We start from the raw sequence: 20,190 nt of genomic DNA on the forward strand, positions 1-20,190 counted from the left end.
CGCTCCCGGCCCAAGCCCCGCCCCTAGCCCGCGGGGCGCGGCGCTCGGAGACCGCCGGCCCCGCCCCCGCCCCGGCGCGCGCCCGGCCCGCCTCCCCGGGCTGGGGGGGGCAGCTCGGTGCCGCGCCCGTGCGCGCGCCCGCGGCCAGGTTGCAGGGCTGGGCGCGCGCCCCGCGTCCCGGGCAGGAAGATGGTGGCGAGCGCGCGGGTGCAGAAGCTGGTGCGGCGCTACAAGCTGGCGATCGCTACGGCGCTGGCCATCCTGCTGCTGCAGGGCCTAGTGGTGTGGAGCTTCAGCGGCCTGGAGGAGGACGAGCCGGGCGAGGTGCTCCGACTGCCGGCTGGGAGGGCAGGCCGGGCGCGGGGACGCGCGGGGTCCTGGCGGGGCTGCTGGAGGCCCCGGCCGGGGAAGTGGGGCACCGGCCGCGTGCGTACGCGGCGCTGGCGGCAGCCTGGAGCGGGCATCCGGCTCCTGGAGCCCCCTTCCCAGGCAGGCGTGGGGGGCTGTGCGCGGGGACAGTGGGTGACCCGGAGGCCCGGGCCGCGGGCAGACTGGGGGCAGGGGCGGGAGGAGCGGGTCACGGTGGGTGGTCTCCAGCCCCGGGAGCGATGAAGGTCAGGCGCGGGGAGCGGGGTTGGGAGGCGGAGTTGGGCCCGAGCCTACTCCGAGGTGGGGAGCCCCAGGCCAAACTTTCTGAAGTTGGGAGGGGGCGGGGGTGTGCGCGCCGTGGGCGGAGGAGTGGGGCCGAGGGGCCCCGGGCATCAGTGCCCAGCTACGCCTGAGGGTCAGCAGCCGGTGGGGAAGTGGAGCTCAAGAGTGGAAGTAGGGCCTGGGACGAAGAGTGGATCTGAGAACTGACAGAACAGAGTGACCCCCAGGGAGAGAAGTGGAGTGTCCTCGAGGTGTGGCTTTCTTAGCGCGGGGGTGGGGGGGGCGTTGAAGAACCTGGCTGAGTCTTCAGGAGGGGATGAGTGGGGGAAGTGAGGGGTGAGTGAGGGAAGTGTACTGGTGGGCTGGCCTCAGGACATTAGGGAATCGGGGAGGGGGGTCCTTATGGCTCTAAGGGAATGGGGACATTAGCAGCTGTTTTAGCAGAGCCCCAGGCCCTACATCAGGGGCAACCACCATCCTGCTCAGTTCCCAGGTTCCTGCCCCGGGGGTCTTCCTCACTCTTGGCTCATAGTTTCAGCTGGAGGCCCAGTATGGTGCAGAAAGGTCCAGTGGGGTCTGGGTCCATCCTGGAAGGGCAGAGAAGCTAAGCCAAACCATAGCCCTAAGTGTGGGTCCGAGGTCAGGGCTTCCTGCCCCCACCCCCCATGTTCTGATGCCCCCAGGGCTCTGGGTCAGAGGCTCTGCTTGCCATATCCTCTCGGGCTTACACCTGGCAGGGTGAAGGCCAAGGGATCCCCAGTGTCCACTTCCTCTTACCACATCTGGGTAGTTTAGAAGGCCTGGTGTGGAGACTGGGAGAAGAACTGCTCTTGCTTTTTTCGGGAGAACCAAGAGGCTGGGATGGCCAGGGGAGTGGGAACAGAGTCATGTGAGACCATAACTCCAAAAGGAACTGAGGGTGTGGGTGGGAGCGGCTGGCTCTATGACCTTCAAAGGGAATGAGCTTGTTTTCTGTGGACCAATAAGTAGGAGGAAGAGGTGGAGCAAGTTTCAGGCCCAGTGTAAGAACATCCTTTGGGCAGATGGGACGTTCTAAGATGCAGTGGGCTGCCACGGCAGTTGGGGAGCCCTCTGACACTGGACTGTGTGAGCAGAGGCCAGTGACTACTCTGGGGAGGGCATGTCAAAGCATCTGAGCCTTTTAAGAAACAAGTGACTCTGAGTTGTGTGGGTCTGTGGGTCTCTGGATGGGCTGAGGTCCCTGCTGTCCCACTCACGGCCTGGGGAGGAGAACTGGAGCAGTGGAGTGGTTAGGGTACAGTCCTCACCACCACCACCACCACCTCCTCCTCCAGCTTCCTAGCTGAAGCTGATAGGGAAATCCTGGACTGAAATGGAAAAAGATCCCCAATGACCTAAATGCTGTGCAGTCCAGGCAGCCACTGGGGCTTGCACCCCCTTACCAGCCTTTGGGCTTGCCAGGCAGCATAACATGGTGGTTGGGAAGATGAGCACTGAAATTGGACTGCCCACTTCACTATCCTGTTCCAACTCTGCTACTGAGAGGACTGCCACCAAATTACCTCACCTCTTTCTGTATCCTCATCGGCATCCCCCTCAAGATGGGGATAATAATAGCACTTCTCTTGTTAGGTGATTATAAAGATTAAGTGATTGGTTAGAGCTTGGTGCTGATAACACCAGAGTCCAGGGTTCAGTCTCTATACCAGCCAGCTGCCAAAAAAAAAAAAAAAAAGGTTAAATGAAAGTGATGTCTGTGAAGCACTTGCAGGAGTTCCTGGCCATGCTAAGCTGTCAATAAATAACTCTTATTATTATCTCAGCACTGCACATTGGGAATAGGGATTCATTCATTTAGTCCGTCATTCATTCACCAAATATTTATTAAGTCCTACTTCATACCAGGCACTGTGCTAATACTGGGGATACAGAAATAAAGTAGACAAGGTTCTTGCCCTAGTGGCAGACGGTCGACAGAGAGACAGACATGAAAAGGTAACAATAGAATAATAAGGAGGCTGGCTTAGATCAGGTGGTTGGGAAAGGCTTCTCACTGGAAGAGGTGGGCAGAAGGTTCTGAGGGGAATGGGCTTGACTGGGCACCCTCAAGGAATGGACAGGAGGGTGTGGTCCTTCCCCTGGAAGAAGATTCTATCCTGTGTGGCCAAACACAGTAAGGAACTAGGGTTTTATTCTAAGTGCAGTGGGAGAGTACCGAAGAGGTTTAAGCAGCAATGGGATCTGATGTGCATTTAAGATGTGCACTCTGCCCATCTGTGGAGGGGCTAGAGTGGATACCAGGGATATCACTCACCTTCAAAGAGCCACTTGATAGTTTTTAAAGCTTTCACAAACATTGTCTCACCACTTGTTTTAAATGCAGTCTAAGTCCGAAGGAGGTAGAGTGTGGAGTGAGCATTTGTGTGCACTGTCTCCGTGGCTCAGAGAAAGATTCCAAGGAGGAGCTGCAGAGCCAGGAAGTGGCAGAGGATTTTAAGTGCCTCCTTGATGGGGGGGTGGGGGCCTCTGAGGCTAGAATGCATCCAGGCCAGAGGACCAGTCCCCACCCCCAGTAATCAGAGGGGACCCTGACCTCAGGGCTTACTGGGGGCAGCACCTCTAGGGGCACAAGCCTGGGGCTCTGCTGATGCTCACATGGACATGCCTGGCTGCCACCAAGGCCTCTGATCCCTTACTGCTGTTTCCTGGTCCCCCAGCCTCCTCTGTGATTGTCCTTCTCAGGGTCAGCCAATTCCATGCTGCAGTGCAAGGCACCAATGTGCCCATCTCTTCCCGTATCCTGTCCCCCACCACAGCCAGCGTGGCCCTGTGCCATGTGCCCTGCTCTCCTGACCAGCTTCCTGACTCGCTGATACTGGCTTCCACCCTGAGAACCCTCCGCTCTCTGCCATCTCTACCCACCTAAGCCTGAGAATCTTTCTCTGATTGCTCTATGGCCAGGTCAGATGTCACTAGGCTGACATACACTCATCTCAGTGGGGCTGCATTCACCTTTCCTGGGGGACTGCCCAGCCCAGGGGGCTCTCCCCACTGTGGGTACAGAATGGGGTCTGCTGCCTCCTCTTGCAGGTGTCTCTTCTCAGATGGAGATGGACACCCCCAGCTCTCACTGGGCACTTCTCAAGAGATCAGAGGGCTGGCTGGGATAGGGGTAGGGCTCTGGCCTGAAGATGGCTGTCAGCCTGACAGTGTGAGGTTCCTGCCATGCTCAAATGGGAAGGAAGAAGGGTCCTAGGAAGGTGAGGGGCAGGTAGAACTGAACCCAGTGGAGTCCAAGATGTCTGTGGGTCTTGGGCCTCTCTCAACTTCACATTTGATTGTTTCTCCCTCCCCTTCCAGTAATAATAATGATAAGGGTGGCAGCATTACTGAATGCTACGCCTATGCCAAGAGCTTTATATTCATTCATTCACTCAACAAATACTTATTAAGTGTCTATTTTTTTTTTCCTTGGTGGCTAAAGGATCTGAACCCTTGATCCTGGTGCCATAACACTGTGCTCTAACCAACTGAGCTAACAGCCAACCCTGAATATCGGCAATTGCCAGACACTTTCCTGGGCTACAGGAATATGTCAGTGAACAAAAGAACAAAAATCCCTGCCCTTGTGGAGCTTATAATCTTGTGAGGAGACAGACACAGAATGACACAATATAGATAAATGAAAGGATGCTGGAAGGAATTAAGTGCTGTGGTGAAAAGAAAGCAGAGGATGAGGCAGGGCGGAGTTTTAAGTACAGTGGTCATGGTGGGCCTTGCTGAGAAGTCATCTGAGCAAGGAATTGAAGGAGGCATGGAATGAGCTGAGGGCTATCAAAGGCTGGAGCCAGGAGTGCCGAGGGGATGGAGGGATGTTGAGAAGGCCACATAGCTGGAGAAGAGTGAGCATGAGGGGTTGGTAGGAGATGAGGTCAGAGAGGGCTGGGGTGGCAGGTGGGGGCAGCCAGACACAGCTCACATGGCCTTTGTAGGCTCTTGTGAGGGCTTTTATCCTAAGAGGGGAAGCCATTGGTTGTTTCAGGCACAGTAATGGTGAGATGGGACTTAAGTTTTAATAAGAACGCTGGCTGCTGTGGTGAGAACACACTTCAGGGGAACAAGAGTAGGAGTGGGGAGACCAGGGAATCCAGGCAAGGGGCAGTGGTGGAGGTAGTGAGAAGGGATCAGACTCTGGATTTTTTTTTTAAAGATAACTGGTAAGGCGATCTTAACCCTTGACCTGGTGTTGTCAGCACCACACTCTCCCAAGTGAGCTAACCGGCCATCCCTATATAGAGATCCGAACCCGTGGCTTTGGTGTTATCAGCACCGCACTCTACCAAGTGAGCCACGGGCCGGCCCAGACTCTGGATTTTGAAGGCAAAAAATCCTGATGGACTGGATGTGGGGTGTGAGGGAAAGAGAAGAATCAAAGATTACTTCCAAAAGTTGCCTGAGCAGCCTGACGAAGTTGTCGTTAACTGAGATGGGGAAGATGAAGTAGGAGCAGGTTAGGGAAGAAGAGCAGGAGTTTGCTTTTAGACCTGTGGGTTTGAGAGGTCTATTAAGCTTCCAAGGGAAATGTCAGGGAGGCTGGTAGTTAAATGCCTGAAGGGTCAAGGAAGCAATCCAAGCTAGAGAGAAATCTGGGAGTGTGGATGGAGTTTAGAAACTGAGAGACGGGGCCGGCCCGTGGCTCACTCGGGAGAGTGCGGTGCTGATAACACCAAGGCCCCGGGTTCGGATCCCATATATGGATGGCCGGTTCGCTCACTGGCTGAGTGTGGTGCTGACAACACCAAGTCAAGGGTTAAGATCCCCTTACCAGTCATCTTTAAAAAAAAAAAAAAAAAAAAAAGAAACTGAGAGACTGAATGAGATCATGTAGGAAGTAAAGGCGCTAGCACAAGGAAAGGCTCCAGGGGACGCCTTGAAAGACAAAGAAGGGAGCCAGGGAAGGAAGCCAAGACTGGTAAGGAGTCCCCAAGGAGATAGAGGAAAACCGGGAGGGGATCCTGGAAACCAGAGGAGGAGGATGCTTCAGAGAAGAGAGTGGTCCGTAAAGGCACGCTGCTGAAAGGCTGAGAAGAGGACTTAGCGGCTGACCAGTTAGCTCAGTTGGTTAGAGAATGTTGTTATAATACCAAGGTCAAGGGGTTCAGATCCCCATACTGGCCAACTGCCCCCCCCCCAAAGAAAAGAGGAGGACTTAGCACCACAGAGCTTGTGGAGTGAGGGAGGGGAAAGCCCTTGGGAGAAGGTTTGAAAGGGACAGTTGGTGAAGAAAGCTCTTTCTAGCTACATTATCTCATGCTTTGTCTCATTTGATACATTTGCAGGGAGGGAATATGCTCAGAGAAATTAGGTAACTGCTGGTGAGTTGGCACAGCTAGGCCCAGAGCCCTGGTGACGACTCAAGAGTGTTCACACAGCCTCTTGCTCCTCCGTCCCTTCCACATCTCACCCACCGGACACCAGCTGAATGTCCCCTGTGTGCCAGCTACTCCACCGGGCCCTGGGAAGATGATAGTCTATCCTCAAGGAGTTCACTGTCTGAGAGAGGAACATCCAGGACCTCGGAGCTCAGCACATCCCATGTCCGGGCAAATGGATGGCTGCACGCCAGGGGACTTGCAGCTGTGTCTTAAAAGGATGGATGGGTTTGGTCAGGCAGAGAAGGGAGTTAGAGAGAGTGGGACAGGGAGAGCAGAAGAGGAGGGTGGGTATACATGCTGTTCAAGCACGACCAGGTCTAGGGAAGTGCCTGGGTATGAGAAAAGGCCGCAGGGACTAGAGCATTCAGAGCCAGGAGGCAGGGGTGTGGCAGCGTGGAGGCACCCAGCTGCGGAGTTCCCTTCAAGGCAGAACTTGCTGCAAGTTCAGTGAGCTGACAGCCTCCAGCTGTGGCGCCTTTGGCTCTTCCCAGCTCTCCTGCCAGGGACTGAGCATGACGGTGGCATGGGCTCACAGTCCACAAGCAGTCCTTGTGCTAGAGTTCTGCACTGAGTGGCCTAGGACTTCCTCAGGTCTGCACTGTAGGCTGGCGCTCTTCCTGACCTTCTCCTTGCATGGCTGTGAGACCAGCTTTGTGGTCTGAGGCCTTTCCCTGCCGGCTCCTGCCCCACTCCCCCCTCGTCCACAGTGTACCCCCAAAGCATCTCTTGCACTTGGACTCTCTCTGAATCTCTGCTTCCCAGAGGACCCAACCAATATTGGGGTCTCAGTTTTCACCTCTATTTTCCCTCCTGGGCATACTTGCTTCACTCTATTGTGACCTTAGTTTTCCCATATGGAAATGCTTTAGTCCATGGAACACTTTGGATGCATCTGGAAATTAGTCTTCTGAAGAACACTGTCTATTCCCAGCCAGCTCCCGGTGAGAGTGTTGGGTCTTAGGTGGCCACTCTTGTGTCCTCTGTGGGGTCTCCACATTCTTCCTTTGGGACACACATGGACACTCATTTTAACACATGCTGAAAAAGAAAGTGGTATCTGAGTACAGAATAAAAACAAAAAAAGAAGCTCAGTGCCACGTGACCTGAGAGCTAATGGGGGGTGTGGGGGGTGATGGAGGAGGGGCCGACATGTCCTCCCCAGCTGGCCAGGGACACATCCCAGTGGTAGTGCTGATTATGCAGAATCCTCAGGTGGACAGAACAACTCTAGGTAAAGGGTGGGCAGGAGCTTCTAGGTCTGAGGGTGCCCCTGGCCAAGTTGGAGCCCAAGGAGCAGGAGGAGGTGAGTGACTGCCCCAGTGATCTGAGTCTGCATATCTTTTACAGAAAGGAAAGCAGAGGAAGTCACAGCCACTGGACCCTGGCGAGGCCTCCAAGGACACGGACAGTTCAGCAGGGAGGCGGGGCAGTGCAGGCAGAAGGCATGGGCGCTGGCGGGGCCGTGCTGAGAGTCCAGGTGTGCCCGTGGCCAAGGTGGTACGGGCAGTAACCAGCCGGCAGAGAGCCAGCCGGCGGGTCCCACCTGCCCCGCCCCCGGAAGCCCCAGGCCGCCAGAACCTGAGTGGGGCAGCAGCTGGGGAAGCACTGGTAGGGGCAGCTGGCTTCCCACCACATGGAGATACAGGGAGCGTGGAGGGAGCCCCCCAGCCCACCGACAACGGCTTCACCCCTAAGTGCGAGATTGTGGGCAAGGACGCGCTATCTGCACTGGCCCGGGCCAGCACCAAGCAGTGCCAGCAGGAGATTGCCAACGTGGTGTGCCTGCACCAGGCTGGGAGCCTCATGCCCAAGGCTGTGCCCCGGCACTGCCAGCTGGCTGGTGAGGGACAGGGGCATTCCAGTCCTTCCTGGGCACGGGTGGGGAGGTGGCGTGTCCCAGATCCTCACCCCCATTTCTTAGAGGAAGAAAGAACTCAGAGGGGCCCACCTCCCTGCCCAACTTTCCATTAAGTGTACTAAGTGGCAGAGGCAGAGCTGGGACCCAGCAGGTTGGGCTCCAAGGCCAGACTTCTTCCTTTGGCAGGCAGGCAGCCTCCTCTTCCCATCCCAGCCCCACCCAGTGACCTGGGGTGGGCCTCACCCATTCCCCTGTTCTCTGTTCTCAGGGAAGGTGAGCCCTGGCATCCAGTGGGACGAGATCCGAGCCCAGCAATCCACGGATGGTCCCCCAGTACGAATCGCCTACATGCTGGTGGTTCATGGCCGTGCCATCCGCCAGCTGAAGCGGCTCCTCAAGGCCGTCTACCACAAGCAGCATTTCTTTTATATCCATGTGGACAAGGTACTGCGGTGGAGGGAGGCCAGGGGGGTCTGGAGTGAGCGGAGCAGAGACTCAGAAGGTCACAGACAGGGTCTTTCACCTGGCTTAGATAGCCTTGGGACAGGGAAACTAAGGCCCATAATGGGGGAGCAGCAGCGCAAGATTGCACAGCTGGTTAGGAGCTGGAGCCCTGCCCTGTTCTTTCTCCATTCCTTGTCACTTGTACTCTGTCCCAGAGTGGGGGTGGGGGGTTTTGGTGTTGGGGGCCCTGCTGCATCTGCATCGCCTCTCCCCGCAGCGCTCCAACTACCTGCACCGCGAGGTGGTGGAGCTGGCTCAGCAGTATGATAACGTACGGGTGACGCCCTGGCGCATGGTCACCATCTGGGGGGGGGCCAGCCTCCTGAGAATGTATCTGCGGAGCATGCAGGACCTGCTGGAGGTGCCTGGCTGGGCCTGGGACTTCTTCATCAACCTCAGTGCCACCGACTACCCAACCAGGTGTGGGGATAGGGCTCTGAACCCTCTGGATGGGAAGAGGGCCCATGTGGGCACTCAGGATTGAAGGGCCCTGATGGATTCTTTCCCCAACCCCAAGCCCCATTCTGGGATCTGCACAGCCCAGACATGGCCCCGTGGCCACAGCCATGTTTTAGGGGAGGGGTTGGTGAAAGATGATCTGAGGACTGAGAATGATGAGAGGAGGAGGAGCCAGAGGTCTGTACCTGGGCTGCTGGGTTAAACAGCAAGGGGTAGAGGAAGCATGGGGTCTTCTTCAGAGGCTCAGGTGCCCACAACCCCACGGCATCAGCTAGGGGTGGGGCACATGGCCAGACAGCTCCCTGTGAGAAAGGAAGGGCCAAGGGGTGAAGGTAAAGAGTGCTGGAGGGAGTCTGCTCTGGGCAGTGCCTGAGCAACTGCCACCATACCTGCTACGTACCCTCATTCCCTCGCCAGGACCAATGAGGAGCTGGTGGCATTCCTATCCAGGAACCGGGATAAGAACTTCCTCAAGTCACATGGCCGGGACAACTCCAGGTTAGGGGGTGGGGAAGGAAGCCTTGACCCTGGGGTCTTGTCACAACCCCTCCTGCACAGTGGGGCTCAGTGGCCCCAGCCTATGTTATAGAACCTCCAAACCAATCACAGACTGAGGAGTGCTGCCTGCCAGGTGGATGAGAGAGCTTGGACCCTGCTCTGCAGGACCCTCAGCCAAAGCTCTTCTGCCACCCACAGGTTCATCAAGAAACAGGGCTTGGACCGGCTCTTCCATGAGTGTGACTCGCACATGTGGCGTCTGGGTGAGCGGCAGATCCCAGCAGGCATCGTGGTGGATGGCGGCTCCGACTGGTTTGTGTTGACACGCAGCTTCGTGGAGTATGTGGTGTACACAGATGACCCACTTGTGGCCCAGCTACGTCAGTTCTATACATACACACTGCTCCCGGCCGAGGTGGGTGACTGGGCAGGCATGAAGGCCAGGAACGGCACAGGTTGGGCTGCCCTTGGCTCACCCTCCCCGTCCCCTGCCTCTTGCAGTCCTTCTTCCACACGGTGCTGGAGAACAGCCCAGCCTGTGAGAGCCTCGTGGACAACAACCTGCGAGTCACCAACTGGAACCGCAAGCTGGGCTGCAAGTGTCAGTACAAACACATTGTGGACTGGTGTGGCTGCTCCCCGAACGACTTCAAGCCGCAGGACTTCCTACGGCTGCAGGTGCTTGCCCGTGGCCCCAAGAGGCTACTCCTTGCTAGGCCTTCACCCCAGCTTTTCACCATGAGCTTTCCAGGGTCAGAAAGGCAGGGTGAGCTGGTTAGAGAATCTGGGGGGCCTCCACTGGAGCAGCCCTCAAGAGTCTGGGGCTACAACAGTAGCAGGCAAAGCCCTGGGAGGCGGCTCTCTAGGCAGTGCTGAGAGGCACTGGTCCTTGCTGTGCTCCCTGGAACCTCCAGAGCCCCTCACCCTCCTTGCTTCTCCTGCTCCAGCAAGTCTCCAGACCTACCTTCTTCGCCCGGAAGTTCGAGTCAACTGTAAACCAGGAAGTACTGGAAATCTTGGACTTCCACCTGTATGGCAGCTACCCACCTGGCACGCCAGCCCTTAAGGCCTACTGGGAGAACACCTACGACATGGCCGATGGCCCCAGTGGGCTCAGTGACGTCATGCTCACAGCTTATACCGCCTTTGCCCGCCTCGGCTTGCACCATGCTGCCACTGCCGCACCCCTGCTGGCCACCCCACTCTGCAGGTGAGACCCCCTTCTGACATATAACAGGCCCTCAGGGTATGGTGTCCTATGGGGAGACCACTAAGAAAGAGCCCCTGCCCACAGTGAGTCCCCAATCTAAGGTAGGGAAAAATGCAAACACAAAAAAGAAGGCAAGAGCCAGGCACATAGGTGCTGTGGGGAGTGAGATTTGGGGCAAAGGAAGTGCCTGGGGATGGGACTCCCCAGAGCCCCCACCCTGGGACTCCAGGCTGAGTTGGGTGTGCTGATGGCATCTCCCTTTCTCCCTGCTGGAACCTTCTTAGGTTTGAGCCCAGGGGCTTGCCGTCCAGTGTGCACCTGTATTTCTATGACGACCATTTCCAGGGCTACCTGGTGACGCAGGCGGTGCAGTCCTCAGCCCAGGGGCCGGCAGAGACGCTTGAGATGTGGCTGATGCCCCAGGGGTCGCTGAAGCTGTTGGGGCGCAGTGACCAGGCCAGCCGGCTCCAGAGTTTGGAGGTGGGACAGGTCCTCCCCCTTGCTTTCTCCTGAACCCCAGCAAGATTCAGGGTAGTGGGAAGAGAGGGACAGTTGCCAAGGGAGGGGTAAGGACTTGGCTAGGCCTTTATGGACTAGGTTCACCAGCTCTTTCCCAGTAATGGAAGTCTTGGTGATGCCTCCATGCAGGCACGCCTGTGTCACCCCTGCATGCGCACATGCGGTACACAAAGGACATGCAGTGGGTGGCGAGGGAACTGTCAATTCCACTACAATGCCAGCCCAGTCTTCTAAACCACAGAAATCTCTTCTAGAGGGACTTGGACATTCCCATTGGGCCATAAGGTTGAGCTTTTGGTGACACCTCAGCCTCTTGCCGAGAGGTTCTGGTGTCATGTAGAAATGGTCTCTGGGCAGAGCTTTGGAACTGATCTCTGTCTTACCGTCCCCATCACTGCAGAGTAGTTCAGAATGGAAACCTAGCATGAATCTCAGAGCTAGGAGAAATATTAAAGATCTCCTAGTGTGAACCCTTCATTTTGCAGATGGGGAAACTGAGGCCCAGAAAGACAGTGACTGGCCTGAGATTACACAGTGAGAGGCAGCATCAGAGCAGAGAGAGGGATCTTTCCCCCAGGCTCCTGCCCAGCTGCCTCCCTCCCTACAGGTTGGCACCGAGTGGGACCCCAAAGAGCGTCTTTTCAGGAACTTTGGGGGGTTGCTGGGGCCACTGGACGAGCCTGTGGCCATGCAACGCTGGGCCCGGGGCCCCAACCTCACAGCCACCGTGGTCTGGATTGATCCAACCTACATGGTGGCCACGTCTTATGACATCACGATAGATGCAGAGACTGAGGTCACGCAATACAAGCCCCCACTGAGCCGGCCCCTGCGGCCAGGGGCCTGGACTGTTCGACTGCTTCAGTTCTGGGAACCCCTGGGCGAGACCCGCTTCCTCGTGCTGCCCTTGACCTTCAACCGCAAACTACCTCTCAGGAAAGGTAAGGATCTAGTTCCCAAATGATGCTCAGAAGCCAGACAGACTGGGATTTGCAGGGGAAGGAGGAAGGTTGGGGCCTTGATTTTTTTAGCATGCCAGTGTCCTACACCGCAGGATGGTAGAAAGGGAAGCTTTAGAGTCAGGCACCTTGGGTTTGCAACAAGCTCTGACACTAAATTGGGCTTTTATCCTTGGAAATTACTTGGCCTTCCTGAGCCTCCATCTTATCACATGTAAAGAAGGAGTAGTACAACTACCAGAGACTGCCTCGGCACATGGAACACAAATTCACTCAAACTAGCTCAAGTGAAAAAGGGAAAGTTGTTGGAAGAATGCAGGGCTCTCCCCGACAGAACCCAGGAAACATCTCAGGGCCTACCAGGAACTGGAGGTGCTTTCTCTGTCTCTCTGGGGCCATCTTGTCCGTTGTCCTGTCCTATCTCTGTACATTGGCCTCAGGCTCTGGCTCCCTTTGCTTCTCCATACATGGCCTCTCAGTGCAACAGAGATTAACAGGACCTCTTGGTCCTCAAGCTCCACAGTCTTGGGACAGCAAATCTCATCAGCCGTCCCAGTCTACTGTGTGACTGGATAGGCAGGGTCACGTAGTCCTCCACCCACTTGGCTGAGGCTAAGGAAGCAGACTCTGAACAGAGGCATAGGTTGGGCTGGTTCCTGCAAGGGAAGGGACTAACACAAGAAGCTACCGCTTCTTTTAGATTATTGGGATGAGTATGTGGTAAAAATGGCTGGTATGCAGTAAGTGCTCAATAGGTACCTGTTTCCTTCACCCACCAAATCCTATCACTGCCAGGTGGGTAAGAGCAGGGGTAGCCCCGAGGAGGAGAGGGTACTGGTGGGGCTGTGACAGATCAGGGCCAGCAAGCTGCGTCCCCTGCGCTCCAGGAACTCACAGTCTGGTGGAGGAGATGGGGAAGAATGGAGGCAAGCTTCACAGGGGCTGAGTCTTAGGGACAAAGACAGAGAAGGATGATATAAGCTAAGGAAATAAAGTTGGCAGGTGTCTGTGCATGAGGAAGACAAGGTGAAGGGGGAGTAGGTGCTGGGTGTGGCAGGAAGGAAGGCTGGCGAGGCAAGCAGGGCCACGGCAGGAGGGCCTGAGTGCAGGCTTCTGAGGGCTCTGGGAGCCACTGATGATGGTTGAGAAGGGCTGTGGATAACACGAACCAGACTGTTACCAGAAAGTAACCTTAGCTCCCGAAGTGCCTTGAACCCACTGTTTTACTTAATGCTAAGATTGCTGCCTTGGTTTTATAAACCTAACAATTTTATAGGCACAGAAAGTTCCTTGGATTAGCCCAAGGTCACTCAGCAAGATGTGACTCAGCAGTAGAGTTGGGACTCCTGGGGTCTGGCCTCCTTGGAATCTGTTGGGTGGGGTGTGCTTACTGCCTGCTCTGCACCCCTAGATGATGCCAGCTGGCTGCACGCGGGGCCACCCCACAATGAGTACATGGAGCAGAGTTTCCAGGGCCTGAGCGGCATCCTAAACCTGCCTCAGCCAGAGCCTGCGGAGGAGGCCGCCCGGCGGCACACAGAGCTCACAGGCCCCGCACTTGAGGCCTGGACAGATGGGGAACTGAGTGGCTTCTGGTCTGTGGCCGGACTGTGTGCCATGGGCCCCTCTGCCTGCCCCTCCCTGGATCCCTGCAGACTGACCAGTTGGAGCTCTCTGTCCCCTGACCCCAAATCAGAGCTGGGGCCCATCAAAGCAGATGGGCGACTCAGGTAGCAGGACCCCAGCAAGCACCCCCGGAGAACCCGGGTAATTGCACCTTACAGACAATGGAGAGGCGTCCCTCCCATAGGCAACAACCAGAGGCCCAAGCAGTACACCCATTTCAGCCATCAAGGACCTGCACAGACAGCAGGGAAGGTGGACGCAGTATGAACTGCCTATGGCTCTGCCAGGGACCAGAGGGCTGGCGGGAACATGAGGAGAAGGGCTCCAGCATTCCATGCCTGGGCTCTTCCTCATCTTCCCCTCTAGTTTGTACTTTTTTTTTTTTTTTAATTTAAAAAGGAAAATGGGTGGTGGTGGGAGAAACTAGAAACAAAAGATGTGCAATAGGACTCAGAGTAGCCCCAGGAGTGGGCCATGGCTGTGGGCAGCAGGGGCCTGCTGAGCCATCTGCTATTGGCTCTGGATGAGGCCAGGCCTGGCTCACTCTCCAGGGCCTGGTCCCCCAGCCTGGGCCTGTGGTGCTCACGGCTGAGGTTCTGCAGGGATGCAAGTGCCCTACCAGGCTCTGAGGCCACAACAGGTAATTTGGGGGGCACTGCAGAGCTGGGCTCTTGCGGGACAGCCTCTCTTGTAGACAGGGGACCCTAGAAGAGGGGTAGGGCTGGCTCTAGGGCTCTCCTAGAGCATAACCTGCCCCTTGATGGGAAAGGGAGAGCATCAGGTCCTGCTGCAACCAATGCAGTTTCCCAGGTACACCCTGGAGGGGTGAGCCCTCATGAGCAGCATGGGAAGATGATTCCATCAGGGCTCTCAGAAGAATCTGAAGTAGCATTGGGCCTGAAGCTCAGTGTGAAGTCTGAAATATGCAACAGAAGAAATATATCTCTATCTCTCTAAGCTTAGCCTGTGTGTTTTTCCTCCTGGGTTCTGGGGAGCTATCACTGTTCAGTGGGCCTTCTTCTCCTAGAAGTATTAACTGATACTTTGGTAGCCTCAAAATGGTAAAGGTTTCATTCCCCCAGAGTGGGAACAGTTTAGAATCCATCCAAGAGCAAGAAGGGACACAACCCATTTAATGCAGCCCCCTCTTTTTCTGAGGGGTAAACAGGCCCAGAGAGGCTTGAGGACTTCCTCATTGTCACCCAGCAGGCCAGCAGGACTCATTGAGAGCCCTGACTCAGCATTCCCACCCCACCACCAGGCCAGATCATGGCAAATGCTGCTTCTCTGTCTTTAGTGTCACCTGGCCCCATCCTAGAAGCCCTGATTGTTCTTGCTTCCTGCCCACCCTTGCCCTATGGGGCACCCTCCAGAACAGAGGCAATCCCAACCATGGCCCTAGGACCTGGGAAGTTCGTTGAAAAGTTTGTCCATCCTCCCTCCCTTTCTCAAGCCCCCTCCGACTCTCTTCCCATCATTAGCAAGGGCTCAATATCAGCCCTTCACAACACACAATGTGGGAGCTAGACCTCTAAAACCACCCTGTCAGCCAGCCACACCTGTTGGAGCAACCAGCTTGGGGGACAAAAGGCTCAATTCCTGCCCGGGAGGCCGCATGTCAAGTTCTCCTACTTGCCAGGCGAGGGCGCTCCTACCAGTAACAGCACTGGGTTTTTGTTTAGCCACTTGTGCTGACTTGGCATGCAGTATCTCACTTAGCCCTCACAACCCTTGGAGGCAGGCACTTTTATCTTCATTTAGCAGATTAGGAAACTGAGACTTAGAGCTGTGAAATGACAAGCCCAAAGTCATAGCTAGTCTTAGACGGTGGCAGCACTTTCAGGGAGAGGCAGGAGGCCTGCAGAGTCACTCTCAGTTCTCCATTCGGCTCTCATGAGGGCCTGGCTGGACAGGTATCATGGAAGGGGCTAACAGCAAAAACTCAAAGGAAATGGTGTTTGGGTTCAGAGGCTAAAATGATCATTTTTCTGGCTCCTATCTTAGTATCTGAAGCTGTACTCTGGTTTTCTAAAAGGTTGCATGTTTTGTTTCCCAACACCAACTTTTAGGTCAATAATTAGAAAAACGAACAACTGTGCATATTAGGCACAGATAGTAGACATCATAACATTTAGACTCTGCTGCATGGGCTGGCTGGTTAGGTAACTTGGCTAGAGAGTGTTGCTGATAATACCAAGGTCAAGGGTTCAGATCCCCTTACCAGCCAGCTACCAAAAACAAAACCATAGACTCTGCTGGTCAAGAGCTTGCAAACCAGCCTGCAGGTTTTACCCAGGCTGTGGACATGCTACGTTAGGCTACCACAACCGTTTTCAAAGTATTATTTCTATAACTTAGGTAGGACACGCACTGTCTGTTTCATCCCCTGCCATTCTCCATCCTGTTACACCAGATCCTAGTTACACACTACTGTCACCTGTTGTAAACATTGAGTTTGCTGTCTTTATTTTTCTTTTTCTATTTATCAACTCCAGTGACACAAGCTGAGTTTGCATTCTTAGCCCAGTAGGTCATGATCCTGACTAAAGAGTCTGATTTAATTGGTCTTAGGTGGCAACCCAGCAATGGTGCATTTTAAAGCTCCCCCGGTGATTCTGAGAACAAGGGAAGTCTTGCTCCTCTTTCGCTGCTCTGGCGGGCTTATCTTGGCCCCAGTGAGTTAGAAGTACTGCAAGACCCAGGACCAGGCTCCAGAACTCCTCCTGACAGGTTCAGAGGGCAGACTTGCAGTTGGAGGCCCTCCTCTCCTGTCCTCTCCCCTGTGCAGGTCTCTGAGGCAAGTGTGTGAAGAGCTTTTCTGCCTGAATCCCTGGCAGACAGAGTTCCCCACCACGATCTTTCTGTAGAGTTAGTTCAGCCTGGAGGCTTGAATTTTTTGAGACTTCCTTGAAATCCTCCCCTGGCTGGGACCCTGAGGTCAAGATCAGGATTCTGGCCAGGTGGGATGTGGAGAGGGGGCGGGGAGTAGACTCAAGCAGGCTGGGCCCCCGGTGCTGCACTATAATTGCTTTAGAGAAAGGAGGAGAGCCTGGGCAGAGGCTTTTGTGTTTTGTGGCCCGCGTGCCTGGTTTCCAGGGCAACCATGGACACCACAGTTCCATTAGAAGTGGAAGCCAAAACCAAAGGACAGCCAATTGGCACCCAGAGCCCAGTTACCTGAGCCAATGGGAAGTGGAAGTAGGCAGAGTCAGGCAGGGCTGGATCTGGGACTTATAACTACAGAGATCTGAGTGAGTTGGAGCTGTCCTGGATGGCTGTCAGTTTCAGAAGCTAAGACTATTCCCACAAATCCCTCCCTCTGAAGGTTGTAGAAAGACCTTCTTGGCGGCCAGGCATGCAGAGGGGAGTGCCATCTACAGGACACTAGGTCATGGCATGGTATTGTCCAGGACAAGCAGGGGCAGCAGAGGCTGAGAACCTGGAGAGCTGCCCCCAGCTCTGAATGAAGTTGTTCCTCTGGGCCTGGGTTCCTGGGCTGGGGTGTAGCACCTGGGGGAGAGCTAGCCTTGTGGCCCTGTGGCCCTGCTGGCCACCCTTAAGGCTGGTGCCTTGGCACCCCCGCCACTGCTTCTCTGTGTGCGGAGATCACCATGGACAACAGCCTCCTAGCCATAGTTGTGGCCACTGGTGAGTACCTACTGCCATTCCAAGTCCCAGGGTTGGAGCAGAGGCACCCTTGGCCCCTCACCATAGGCCAGGAGCCCAGCCTCTTCATCTGGAGGGTCCCCTGCAGCAACATCCTTCCCCATGCCACTCAGGAAGAATGCTGTATATGGTTGGTCTATGATCCCTGAGGTCCCTTCCCTGTTGGTGTCAAGTTCTAGATGCTGCAGTCTTTGATAAGAGAAGGGCTGGAACAAGGGCTCTTGGGTCCTCTCCTGCCTCCTCAGATTCACTGCTTTTAAGGGTATCTGCTCCTTCCTCTCCCTAAATTAGTCGGTCTGTAAGTCTCCCTTACACACACATCACTCCTTTCCTGGGCTGAAGGAAGGGATGGGATAAAGCTGCTCTGCTCTCCCCGACAAATCTCTGCCTCGGGAAGCTGATGCAGTAGCAGAAAGGGAGCAGCCTACACTTCAGTTTTGCCCTGCATGTCAAGCTGATCCTAGATCCAGCTAGGTCATTCCCATGCCAACCTCTGCAGAGGAATTCCACTCTGGGGAGGAGATGGGCCGTGCACACCAGTCCAGGCTGACCCATATATGTGCCTCTGGGGGGAGGGTAGTTTCATCCCTGGTGTTCATCATGGCCATCCTGCTGCTGCTGCTGCTGCTGGTGCACCAGCATGACCCCCGGTGCTGCCAGGTCCTCTGCTCCTGCCATTTCTTTTGGAGTCCCAGCCAATACGTAAGCACCCCTATCCACCAACCCCTTGCTTTCATGCCTCCCATCCTCACCCCGATCCTGACAAAAAGGCCCCTGCAACTCTGGCCAAGGAGGAGCATCTATTCAGTATGGAAAGAGCCTTTGGAAATCTCTTCTCTGATGAAGTCTGCATCCTCCAGCCTGGGTTCCCTCAAGGTCAGGGCAGCAGTGTGGAAAGGGTTAATAACATCCTGGCCAGGACCCTCCCTGACCATTGTTAAACAAGATTCTGTGCAGGGAGCTGCTCATTGGAGACAATGTGTCTTTCCCCAGCTCTTCAGCTCCCAGGGGAAAGCCCAGAGCCTTTTCCTCTGTGGAGGGGTAAGTGGTAATACAGCACTGTCAGTCCTCTCCCCAGGGACAGGAAACCATATGGCATCCTATACAGAAAGCAAAATAAATCTTCTGAGCTGCAGCCCCCAGCCTCTGACCCCCCATCTGTGGGCACTAGACTGAGGAAGGAGGGGTGGGACAGGAGGTTTTCTCTGACTCCGCCTCATCAGACCTGGCTGCCAGATCATGAGAGAATGAGCTAGTGGCCAGAAAGGAATGGAATCTTTTTACCCCCAAATGCCTTTCAGAAATGCTGAGAGTCTGAGCTTTGTACCTTGGACTTGGTGGAGAGGACTACAACAGGGATGGGGAAAGGGACCTGGGGGACAAGAAAGGATCTGGGCTCTGCTCTCTTGCACATGACGCTGAGCTTCAGCTTGAGTCATCCTTCATGATCCCGAGGATTGCTCCCCTCCCTACTTCAGCACCATGGGACACCCTGCTGAGGTCCATCCAGTGGAAAGAAGCCAAGAGTCCCAGGGGATGCAGGTAAGGGAGGATCCTTGGGGCTGCCAACTGGGAGTGGGGGATAGGTGTGTGCTGGGGTCCTGAAGGCAAACAAGAGGCCTATGTCGTTAGGGGGACTAAAAAGAACACAGGGGAGGGGAAGGATGGGATGAAGCCTAGAGAGGCTTCATGGAGGGGAAGAGTGTGGTACCCTCCGATCGTAGGCTCACTCTGGGGAACAGGACGCAGACAGAAGCTGAATAATGCTGGTGCATGCCTCCCTGGCTCCTTTGGCTTTTCCTAGTCACAGGACAATCCCCAGGCAAGTGAGGTATTCTGTGTGGAGCTGCCCAGGAGCCACCAGCTGCCCCTGTGGCAGCCAGCTCACTTGCCCAGCTATGAGTTTTTGAAAGAAGGATCGGCAGCAGCAGATTCATCAGCTGATTGCACAGCGCTTCGGGCTCTGGGCCTTCAGAGAGGTGACTCTTCAGCCCTCCCAGCCTTGGATGCCCTGGAGAACTGAGCTTTTTACGTATTTTTACTTTTTCACACACAATGCCCAATTACAGCCCTTTGAGTCAGGCCAAGGAAAGGGCCACTAGTGGAGAACCCCAGGATTTGGCTGGAGGCCCCACTTCACCACTTTGTGTAGAGAGGACAGCAGACTCCAGCCCAAGGAGGTCTACTCTGCACTCAGGACGGGTTCCTGAAGAGGGATTTCCACAGACGAAATGGCTCTAGGGTTCAACTTGTTTCCAAGAACAGTCACTGGGGGAGAGGAAAAACAGAAAGCAGCAGTCCAAAGAAAGGGCATGTGTGTACATGGGGAGGGCAAGGGAATGGCTAATGCCTTTGTTCTCCCGTCCCTCCAGCGGCCACCACACTATGAGGAGGCCCTATGGTCACTGCCTGCACCACTACCCAACCAAGGCTCTGCTCACCCATCCCAGGGAGCAGCCATGTACCCTGCTCAGGAAAATACCACTGTGTAGGAGGGAGCACCCACCTGTCCTGCCCCTCCCATTTCTCCAGGGGACTAGAAGGGACAGTGTTGAGCCATGTGGCAATAGCCCCCACCAACCTCCCTGCCTAAGAAATAGCCCGGCTGAGTCTTGGTACATGAGGCCCCACACAGAGGGATGCCAAAGTGAATCCCCACAAACTCCAGGCCACCTTTGCCAAGGATCTGCAGAAGGTGGGGCATCTAGGGTCATGCCCTGAGAGAACAAAGTGACAGGTTCAAGGCAGAACTCTAGAATTGGGAGGTTTCTCTGCCCTTAATCCCTGGAGCCCCTGCCTTCAGGGCAGAGAAAAATCCTTAGA

The 20,190-nt window shown here is 55.4% G+C and overlaps 1 protein-coding gene across 1 annotated transcript; it reads left to right on the plus strand.

Moving 5' to 3' along the window:
• Positions 1-189: 189 nt before the first annotated feature.
• On the plus strand, positions 190-14,626 carry XYLT2 (xylosyltransferase 2). Its single transcript, XM_063111098.1, has 11 exons — positions 190-324; positions 7,416-7,908; positions 8,195-8,370; positions 8,648-8,850; positions 9,307-9,387; positions 9,586-9,802; positions 9,889-10,065; positions 10,335-10,597; positions 10,882-11,077; positions 11,724-12,057; positions 13,487-14,626. The coding sequence occupies exons 1-11, from the start codon at positions 190-192 to the stop codon at positions 13,807-13,809; spliced, it is 2,598 nt and encodes an 865-aa protein (XP_062967168.1). The 3' UTR covers positions 13,810-14,626.
• Positions 14,627-20,190: the final 5,564 nt, after the last annotated feature.

This window comes from Cynocephalus volans, chromosome 10 (assembly GCF_027409185.1).
Source record: "Cynocephalus volans isolate mCynVol1 chromosome 10, mCynVol1.pri, whole genome shotgun sequence".
Taxonomy (NCBI): Eukaryota; Metazoa; Chordata; class Mammalia; order Dermoptera; family Cynocephalidae; genus Cynocephalus; species Cynocephalus volans.